The following is an 11,291-nucleotide window of genomic DNA, read 5'->3' as shown; positions in this document are numbered from 1 at the left end:
ATATAGACATTAACAAGCTACATCTTCTACTAAATTCACTGCCTTTTATCTTATAATCATAATCTTAATTAGTCTACCATTTAATAATCATAATAACAATTTGATCTATAATCAAGCTAACAAAGTAACTTTTGTTTGGTCACAGTCTCACCGGCCACAGCTTGTAAATCAATAGGAGATGTTTATTTTCCTCTCAATTGTCTTAATCGCTTGACATGTTAAAAACTACTCCACATTACAAATCATACGATTGAAGGGATGTCAATGAGAATAGTACTCCTTCCGTCCCCATTTAAGCGAGACGTTTCATTTTCACTATACACTAAAATGGAGAAAAAGTAAAGTACGAGAGTGAATAATATAAAAGAGAGTATCATCTACTACATTATTCAATCTATTACTTTACTTTCTCTTAATTTTAACTATTTATTAGTATATTTTTCTAAAACGTGTGCGAAAATGAAACGTTTCATTTAGACTGGGATAGAGGGCGTAGTAAAATTATTAAAATTGTGACGAAAATTAAACCGTCGAAACTTCAACGTAATCGGCCGCCAAATTTTCAGAGAGATCCAAAACTATGGTTGTCAATTTGAGTGGGATAAAAATAGTAATAGTAGCATCTTTTTTTTTGAACAAAAATAATTTATTTTTAGTCTTAAACGAGAAAATACAGTCCTCAAAGGCATGTTTCATCTTTCATCAACCACCACTCACACTAAAAGCCCCATGTTGAACAAATCTGTATTGGTATTTTGAATGGAGACAACAATAGTACTACTCAACTTTATTCAATTTTTTACTACAAAAACTCATTATTACACATATAACATTGGTATTTTGAATGGAGACAACAATAGTACTACTCAACTTTATTCAATTTTTTACTACAAAAACTCATTATTACACATATAACAGAAAGGTAGTATTTGTTCACAAATATAGTTACACATACTAAAAAAACTCATTACTCCGTTACCGTGACAGAACCAGAAATATAAACAAGCCGGTACTGAAATATTAAAATTATTTTAAAATTTAATAGAGTAATATTTTTTTTTTAACATTAGTATCAGAATTGTTAATTTTACTTATAACCTTTTTTACAAAAGTCAGAGAATAACATTTTCTCAAGTGAAACTACCAAAATTCTAAGACACTCTGATAACAAAACTTTTTATAATTATTCACCATAAAATTATAAAGATTATAAAATTTTAAAAATATTACTCCCTCCGTCCACAAAAAGTAGTCTCTTTTATGGACGGCACAAGTTTTAATGAGAAATTTGGTAAAGTAATAGAGAAGGCGAAAAAGTGTGAAGCAAGAGAGATATGCAGAAAAGTAGATAAAGTATGAGAGAAAAGGGAAAAAATGGATGACGTATGAGAGAGACTTTCCATTTATAAAAACGCGGTTGTTTTTCATAAACATCCCAAAATAGCAAAATAGATCTATTTTTTGTGGACGGAGAGAGTACCATTTTCTCGTATGAAACCATATCCCCTAAACTCTTATTCTCATTAGCAATTAATATAAAAAAATAAAAAAATAAAGTATACAAATAAAAAATAAAGAGAACATGACCACTAATACACAAGTAATAGATACATAAATTGATGATATGAGGAACTAAATTCATACACCACGCAAAATTGAATAATTGATACATGAATTTCAACTTATAAATTAATAGTATAGTTTTGTAGATGGAAAAGAGAAATAAATATATGACTTTAGAGTAATAAAACTAATTATAGTACTATTACTTCTGGCGGATTGATGATAATTGCCAATAAATAAGTCATTACTTGCCTCAATAAAAAAAAAAAAAAAAAAAAAGCAGGTAGAGACCCTAGGCGATAGTAGTATATTATATAGTGAGAGATATTCGGTCAGGAATTAAATAGGAGTTATATTAAATAGCTTCTACTCCACTAAATACTACTACCTCCGTCCTCCAAAATTTGCTACACTTTGACCCTACACGGGTTTTAAGAAATGAATTGGAAAGTGAGTTAAAAAAGTTGGTGGGATGTGGGTCCTACTTTTAAAGTATTAGTTTTATAATAAAATGTGAGTAGGAATGAGTTAGTGGAATATATGGTCCACTACCAAAAATGGTAAAAGTGAAGTGTATCAAATTTCTAGGGACGGACCGAAATGGTAAACTGTATCAAATTTTCAGGGACAGAAGTAGTAATGACCAATTAAATTTATTATGCATTCCAGCAAAACATCAAAACCTAACATATATAACTTCATCTTCTTCCTTAAGCGCGCTCAACACATTCTGCAACTGGATGGGACCTTTACAATTTCTGGTGGTACTAGTGATCAGGAACCAGCAAGCCCCCACTGGAGCGGGAGCTTGACCTATGCTGGTTTCGTCACTGCTCCGTTACACATTTAATTATAAGGTAATATTATTACTCACATTACAAAAATTCTTTATTACACATCTAATTAGTAGGTGTATTTGTTAGGCAATAAGTAACAGATAATTACAAATTAGAGAAAAGTATATTACTTGTTTACCCTCCAATTTTTAGTATAAATACCGCAATGTACTAATAAAGTATGGTAGTACTACTATAAGCTATATATAGATTAGGCACACAATAAGAAACATATCCTAGTTAACATAAATCAAATTTTATATTCCAAGTATTTACACTGGTTTAATTGGACACGCATATTGCATCATGTAATAACAATATTAGAGAAATAACACGGTTACTATTGTTTTTTGTTTTTACATTAACAAAAAGTTGCAAGTGATGGTCGGTTTTTTATTTAGTGACAACGATTTTGATTTTCTTACGCAATCCGTGGAACCATCTCAGCCCCATGCTAACACTCCAATTTTGTATCTATATAAACACATACGTTTTGCTAGTTCTTATTTACAGCTAATTAACCAGTACCGACCATGTCTGGATTCTAGCAGATATATCTCCTTCTCTACAACACACACTTAATAATAGAGTGAGAAAATATGCATGCATCACAAGAGGAGAAAGAAATGAAGCCCTCTTCATCTTCTTGGCTTGTGCGTAGATTTTTCTCTTCCAAGTCGCCTCCATCTCCGCCCCTCGAAAATGGAGGCGATGAAGCTAAGGCAACTCAAAAGCAGAGAACGCCCGGTGGCTGGAAAGCCATGCCTTTTATTCTAGGTCTCTCTCTCTCTCTCATATGGACTATATACACACACAATCCTTTAATTGTTTTTTAAATGTTTAATTAGAAATGAACTAGTATAATTCTGTGTAGGAAATGAAACTTGTGAGAGGTTGGCAGCGATGGGAATGGTGGCAAATTTCATGGTATTTCTGCTAAAAGAGTTTCACATGGATCAAGTGATGGCTACGAATGTGATAAACATATGGATGGGAGTCACAAATTTTGCTCCCTTGGTTGGTGCTTACATTTCAGATGCCCACTTAGGCAGATTCACAACTATTGCTTATGCTACCTTTTCTGCTCTCATGGTAATTTACCTAAATCTATTTTACACACCACTACTTAATTGTATGTTTACTACTGCTACTACTACTTTAAATCAGAAATACAAAAATCATTGTACGTAACAAAATCACACTTGCGTAGTATCTATTGCATCATGTGATTGTGTGGTCCATCTCTCTTCTTCCTTATCTATGTTTTGTAATTATATACGAATCGGAATTGGGATATTTCATGCCTGCAACTGCGTTAAAATCTACGTGCGTGGGTCCTATTTTTTTTGTGATGAGTATATCCTTCATATGCTAGTAGATTTCACTTTTTCACCACCCAAATAGATAGAGATCCAAATGATCTCTGCATAAGAAATTGTAATTTCATTTTTTTGGATAACGGAGTATTATTCAAATATGAGGGCGAACATTTAGTTGATTTGGATATGATGACACCACCACCATATTGGGAAACAATAATTGAAACTTTAGCAGACTATTATTAAGGCAGAGTTGTGAACGGCACACTCCAATAATTAATAATACCTGTCTTTGTTCACCACGTCCAATTATCATCAAATTATCATCTGTGCTTGAAACTGATATAGTACATAATTCACGATGCTGACGTGGATGTACAAGTAAACAGGGCATGATGATGATGACCATAATAGCATGGCTGCCCCAGCTGCGTCCTCCCCCATGCAAGGTACAACCCAACCAATGCACCGGTCCGACCAAACCCCAGCTCGGCGTTCTCGCGCTGGCCCTCGGCTTCCTCGCCATCGGCTCCGGCGGCATCAGGCCGTGCAGCATCCCCTTCGGCGTCGACCAGTTCGACGCCTCGACCGAGGAGGGGCGGAGAGGGATCAACAGCTTCTTCAACTGGTACTACATGTCCTTCACCGTCGTCATGATCATCGTCTTCACCTTGATCGTCTACATTCAAGACTCCGTCAGCTGGGTCTTGGGCTTCGGCCTCCCCGCCGCGCTCATGATCCTCGCCATCATCCTCTTCTTCATTGGCACCAATTTCTACGTCTACGTCCTGCCCGAGGGAAGCGTCTTCACTAGCATTTTTCAGGTCATCGCCGCTGCCTACAAAAAGCGCAAGATGCACATCCCCAACTCGGACACCGCCGTCTATTACGACCCCCCGCCGTTGAAGGGATCGGCGGTTACTAAGCTCCCTTTGACCAATAAATTAAGGTATTTTTTTTTAATTTAAAATTGATTAATAAAAGAGAAGTATGAAAAAAAGTGATTATGATATTATTAGATTTTTCTGGCTAGGTGCTTTAATAAAGCGGCCTTGATCACTGAAGGCGAAGTAGGGGCAGATGGGTCAAATTTAAAACCATGGAGGCTATGTAGTGTCCAAAAAGTGGAAGAAACCAAATGCCTATTCAAAATCATCCCAATTTGGGCTTCGGGCATTATCGGCTTTACCGCTATTGTGCAACAGGGGACCTTTACATTGGCTCAAGCCTTAACAATGGACCGTCACCTCGGTTCAAAGCTTGAGATCCCAGCCGGGTCGCTAGCAGTTATCTCGATGCTCACAATTGCCTTATGGCTCCCTGTGTACGACCGAATCATGGTTCCATCCCTTAGGAAGGTGACTAGGCTTGAAGGTGGCATGACCTTGCTCCATAGAATGGGGATCGGGATGGTATTCTCCATTTTCTCAATGGTAGCGGCTGGCCTGGTCGAGCGAATGAGAAGGGCCTCGGCCCTAGCTCATGGTCGACCAGACGGGACCACTCCCATGACAGTCTTCTGGCTAGCCCCGCAGCTAGTGCTGATGGGGTTTGCCGAGGCATTTAATATTATTGGTCAAATTGAGTTTTACAATAAGGAGTTTCCGGAAAACATGAGCAGTCTGGCTAACTCGTTGTTCTCGTGCACGATGGCCGGGGCTAGCTATCTTAGCGCAGCGTTGGTTAACATCTTGCACAATACAACGGGCGGGCACGGCCATCCCGATTGGTTGACTAAAGATATTAACAAGGGAAGAGTCGAAAATTTGTATTTTTTGATAGCTGGATTGGGTGTGTTGAATTTGGGATACTTTATTTGGGCGGCGCGTGGGTATCAGTACAAGAGCAAGATCAGAATTGATGACGATGAAGATCGTGAATATGATGTTGAGCTTGTTAAGAAAGAGAGTCAACAATCAATAGTGTGATATGTTTTTCCATAATTTTAGTATTATCAATTATGTAACATGCTACTAGTAGTAGTAGTAGTAGCTAGTACACGTTGTTGCAATATGATAATGTATTAATTTTGGCATTTTATGCTTGGGGATAATATATGCTAAAGAAAGGAGTTTCAAAAGAAGTTGAGTTGACTCTTTTTATGATATGTCCATTTCACTGTTCTCGAATATTGAGAAAAAAAATCATGGACAGATATTACTTCTATATGATAGTTCGAACAGAAGTCGGTTTATTAATTATAGTATATATAGTAAATGAATGAAAAACCAACATAAAATTGTAGTACTCCGTATAAGACTAGAAGCCGGTTTTGAATATGGCGAGTTGAATATATATCTTATTGATAAAATAAAGGAAAACATTTTAGATTTTAAATATGTGGATGTTACAGTGAGATTTAAAAAAAAAAAAAAAGAATTGAAAATCATGTCAATTATAATATATTAATATATTAAGTAAAAGAGTTTTGAAATTTGAAAATCATGTCAATTATAATATATTAATATATTAAGTCAGAAACTAATAATCATTAATTATCAATTTGATATTGATTCAAATATTAGTATGTAGTACTCCCCCCGTCCCGCTTAAGATGACACGTTTTCCTTTTTAGTTTGTCCCAACTAAGATGACACATTTCTTTTTTTGGTAACTTTCTCTCTCCAATTAATACACTCAACCATTTTTTCTAACTTCTATTAAAATATCCATCTTTCTTCATCTCTCTATTTTATTACATACACTCACCTTCTCTCTCCAATTAAACACTTTAACCAATAACTACTAAAATCTCGTACCAGCTAAGCAATGTGTCATCTTAGCCGGGATGGGACGGGACGGAGGGAGTATGTTTTATAATGCTAACTGGTATTAATATATTTACAAACTGGTATAGTTTGTCGTGATCCATCTCATGTTAGTTTAATTACCAAGCTATATATTATGTACCTATCAAATTGGAGTCCTATTCTTTTTCCCAATATCTCTAGTGTAATGTTTGTATTGCTCATCTATATATGGTGTCTTTTCGTTTGTCAAAAATTGATTAATCAAATAATCGATGCGAGCATCTATTTCATTGAGAAGTGGTGCCCTTTAATTAATATACATGTTTCTTTTGTGAGAGAAAATCGTGTACGTATCTTCATATTATTAAATGCGGCTAGAAACTTTGTAACGAAGGAAAAATAAGAGTGAATTTCAAAAATATTCCTGCGTTATGGGTTTATCTTGAAAATGGCATTTGGACTTTAAAAATATGACCAGTAGTTCCTGGACTAAGGGTTAATATAAAAAAATGGTCCTTTTACACTGTTTCAAGACAAAAATGCCCTTTTAAGGGGTTTTGGGGGTTTGGACAATTTGGTCTTTTTATACTTTTAATATTTTAAATCTGATTTTATTTCAGTTATATACTAAATCTGATATTATTTCAAAATTATCATTATTCTTCCCTTTTGTCATCCTTCACTTTGTTTCTTTATTTCAATATTAGATTTAATTTATAAAATTAAATTTTAAATTTGGATTTTTAAATATCAATAAATTTTTTTAATTAAAACTATTAATTCATAGACACTATAAATATTGATTAAAACTATTAATTTTTGTTATTTAATATAATATTCAGCTGAATTGAAGAAGTGCAGAAAAACAATATTAATCATGATGAAAAAATAAGAGCTATTCTATTTAGCCTTCGTTCGGTTGTTATAATTGCTTGTGATTGAATATTATGAAGTTGACTAAAAATTTTATATAGGAATATTTTTGTTGAAATATTCTAGTCATTTTGATTGTTTTCAAATTAATAAACAAAAATTATATTAGTCTTACATTAGATGCATATTTATTTCAAAATAAATCGTGTTATATGATCTATTTATGATTAAAGCTATTAAATATTGATTAAAACTAAGGTGTTGTCATATCTTATTGATTAAATATTACACTATCAAATATTGATTATGACTATTAATTTTTATAATTAAAAATATTTATTGATATTTAAAAAATGAAATTTAAAATTTAATTTTGTAAAATTAAATCTAATATTAAAATAAAGAAACAAAGTGAAGGATGAAAAAAGGGAAGAAGAATGATAATTTTGAAATAATATCAGATTTAGTACATAACTGAAATAATATCAGATTTAAAATGTTAAAAGTGTAAAAAGACAAAATTGCACAAACCCCCTCAAAATGGCATTTTCGTCTCGAAACAGTGCAAAAGGACCGTTTTTTTATATTAATCCTTAGTCCATAGACTACTGGTGATATTTTTAAAGTACAGGGACCATTTTGAAAGTTCACTCGAAAAATAAATATACTACTCCTTCATTCCAAAGTTTCGACTACTCCTTGCAAAATACACACCGATCATCTTCAATTTTCGAAATGTTAAATCTAAGTTGCTTGTGTCCTTCGTTAGTCACTTCCTAGTTTGTACAGCAATATTTAATTTTGCCTTTGATCTTATTAAAATAAATCTTATATAAATGGGCAACTATATGGGTCGAGACAGTTGGGATGTCCCTACCTCACTCTCATGAAATAGGAAGTCAAAATTGGATGTAAAGTAAGGGTTTGGATTCCATGCCATGCAATCAGCCACAACAGGGGTGCCGTTAGAAACATCACATTATTTTATTAAAATAAATATTAATATTATAATATTATAATTTATAAATATTTTATTGCTGTGTATCTAACAGCACCCCCAGCTGTAGCTGATTGCACAGCAGGGGATCCAAATCCTGTAAACTTATTGTTCATGCAGAGACAAAATTAATTAATTTCATCTTATCCTGGAAGATGAAAATTATATACTAGTTATACAAAGATTTTAGTAGGTTATCAACAAATGGTAATGGACGCAATGTCGCAATGGGTGTAATAGAATACAAATACATCTATATTCCATATGAAATAATTATGTCAATCAATCTAATATTACCGACCGACTCTAGACATATCAAATAGCAATTAAATAATTAAAATTATATGTTATTTTTACATTGGGATGTGATGATACGCGTGTACCCACACGGTCATCCAAGCTACAACCATCTTAACGATATGATTGAGTCACACCGTAATCAAGTGAATACTGAGGTTTGGCTTGAGACATGGAATCGTGAGTCAGGAGATAAATCGTCCATCAGACGCCATCGACAGTGCCAAAAACGTCAATGGTGTCGAGATGACTTGAAATTTGTTTTTTCATACATCCCTGGTGAAGGAGGAAATGATTTCACCCATGCGATTGATCATGATATGATTTCAAACCTTTCATTTTAAAGAAATCTATCTTAAATAGTTGAATTATTTGAGAATATTAATTTTAAAAGAAGGTAGAAGAATATGTGATTTCCAACCAATTAAAATCGAAATTATGGTCGTAGCGTGCAAATATCGTTTCACACTATATAGACGAATGAGGTAGTGATAAAATGCAAACTTATATATTGTACAAACTCAAAACTCGTCAACACAGCTTCAACATTGTTTCAATACAATATCAATACAGTGTAAAAATTTCAAGATTTTAATGTCAACACAGTATCAACACAATATTAACACAACATCAATCATTGACTATCGTTGAAATTCTGTTGACATTTTTTTATTGATGCTTTTTTGTGATCTCTTGACACTTTTCAATGGTTCAGATCATAATTTTGAGTTTGTATAATATTTAGAGTTTTCATTTGATCACATTCATACGTGATGTTCTTATTCCAACTAATGTAAATGGAGGTAGCTTTGATTGAGATGCTAGATCGGAATGAGCGAGTAACAACTACTACTATCATTCAATTATACGTGTTGAATTAATTAAGGTGGGCCTTAAATGTCGAAACTTATTCAAATGAATAAATATACATTGTTAGAAATACTAGGATTTATCCTTGGCCGTATTATTCTAGTGCTATTGAAAATAAAGTTTGTTCTCACAAAATAAGATAATTGTTTATACTTTTAGAATTCTGAAATATAATTACTTACTAAAATTAAGTTGTTCAATATCTCAATCATTCTACACCTACGTACGGCAATAGGGTGGGGCTAACCAGTAATCGACTTAGTGAAATATCGTGGAGAAATATCGATAGTGAGAAGTCGAAAGAAGTGCAATTTAGATATTCATAGTTTTATCATGTGCCATGGATGGATGTACATTTTATTTGCTTGATTCTATTATATGCGACTTATTTATTTGAGGTGATAAAACTTTTATTATGCCAATAATAATATTATAAATATAATTATTTTAAATAAGTTTAGTATATTTGAAAACACATGCAATATATACATGCATGTTTTTAACAAGTATCGCTACCATTCAAATTCAATTATTTATATAAAAGTTGACACTATCAATAAAACAAATTAATAAAATTTATGGTTTATAGAAATAGATAAATGGAAAGAGTTTATCGGCATGTATATAGGAGAAAGTCATCTAAAAGCCGTATAAAGTTGATAATGTATACTCTCTTCCTTTCGTTCCATAGTAATAGATGCATTTTATTTTACGCACTCATTTTAAAAAAATAATTATAAGTAGTTAAAGTGGAGAAAAAGTAAAGTAAGAGAAAGAATAATATAGAGAAGAGTCTTATCTATAATATTCTCTCTTACTTTACTTTTTCTCCACTTTAATTATTTATAATTATTTTTTCAAAACGAGTGCGCAAAATGAAATGCCTCTATTACTATGGAACGGAGGGAGTATCATATAAACATTGGGATAGATTTGAAAATGTTATAAAAAATGGAATACAAACTATAATTTAACCCAAAATTACTGAATCACATAAATGTATATTGTAAATAAAATATTATTTTTAATTTTGAATACAACAAGCACAAGACTTTCCTTGTAGGCTATCCGTCCATACTCCTGTAATAAGTAACCCTAAGAATCCTTTATCTTTTCATTTTGATCCATGCATTGTTATATGTTTCATTTATTTACCTTTTATAATGAAATACTCTGTATAAGTTTCACTTTTATATAGTTTTGTAGTAGTAATAAAATACGAATAAAATATATTTAATATATTTATGATATGTATAATAGCATAAACTCCACTTGCATATCCTTATAAAGGGATGTTTCAACTTTCAAATCTAATCAATATTTTCATTGGCAGACACAAATATAGTGGCATTGGCAGACACAAACATAGTGGGTAGACCGTAGATACTTAAATCTTACTCGATCCATATTTTATTTTTTCCTTTATAGCTGATCAATCTTATTTAAATTGTTATGCAAAATTCCAACAATAATTAGATTCTCGTATTCTAAATAGTAGTATAATATTTAGAAAATGTAATCTCCACCAATCCTTATATTTCCGTGTCCCACTACCTATTTTTCCTTCCCCAACTTAAAATTGGTCTATCAAATAAAATTTGTTTACAGGTTTCACATTGCTATATACTGTATATTTGAATTGTCAAAATTTTATGGGCGTGACATACCAAATAGGACTGTCACCTTGGTATTCCTTGGCTAGGAAATTTTTTCTCCTTAGGATGATTCCAACTTTTGATGTTTAATTACTAAAAAATTATCATACCAATCACAAATATCTAACCGG

At 32.5% G+C, this 11,291-nt stretch overlaps 1 protein-coding gene across 1 annotated transcript; it reads left to right on the top strand.

The window, feature by feature from the left end:
- Positions 1 to 2,679: 2,679 nt before the first annotated feature.
- On the top strand, positions 2,680 to 5,801 carry NRT1.7 (nitrate transporter 1.7). Its single transcript, XM_048106655.2, has 4 exons — positions 2,680 to 3,176; positions 3,274 to 3,491; positions 4,108 to 4,667; positions 4,752 to 5,801. Exons 1-4 carry the CDS (start codon positions 2,999 to 3,001, stop codon positions 5,644 to 5,646), a joined length of 1,851 nt encoding a protein of 616 aa, XP_047962612.1. The 5' UTR covers positions 2,680 to 2,998; the 3' UTR covers positions 5,647 to 5,801.
- The last annotated feature ends 5,490 nt before the right edge of the window (positions 5,802 to 11,291 follow it).

The sequence above is a fragment of the Salvia hispanica genome, chromosome 6 (genome assembly GCF_029641045.1).
Source record: "Salvia hispanica isolate PSC_SH4W2 chromosome 6, Shi_PSC_v1, whole genome shotgun sequence".
In the NCBI taxonomy this organism is placed as follows: Eukaryota; Viridiplantae; Streptophyta; class Magnoliopsida; order Lamiales; family Lamiaceae; genus Salvia; species Salvia hispanica.
The sequence above is the reverse complement of the archived record's forward strand: the minus strand, read 5'-3'. Positions and strand labels throughout refer to the sequence as shown.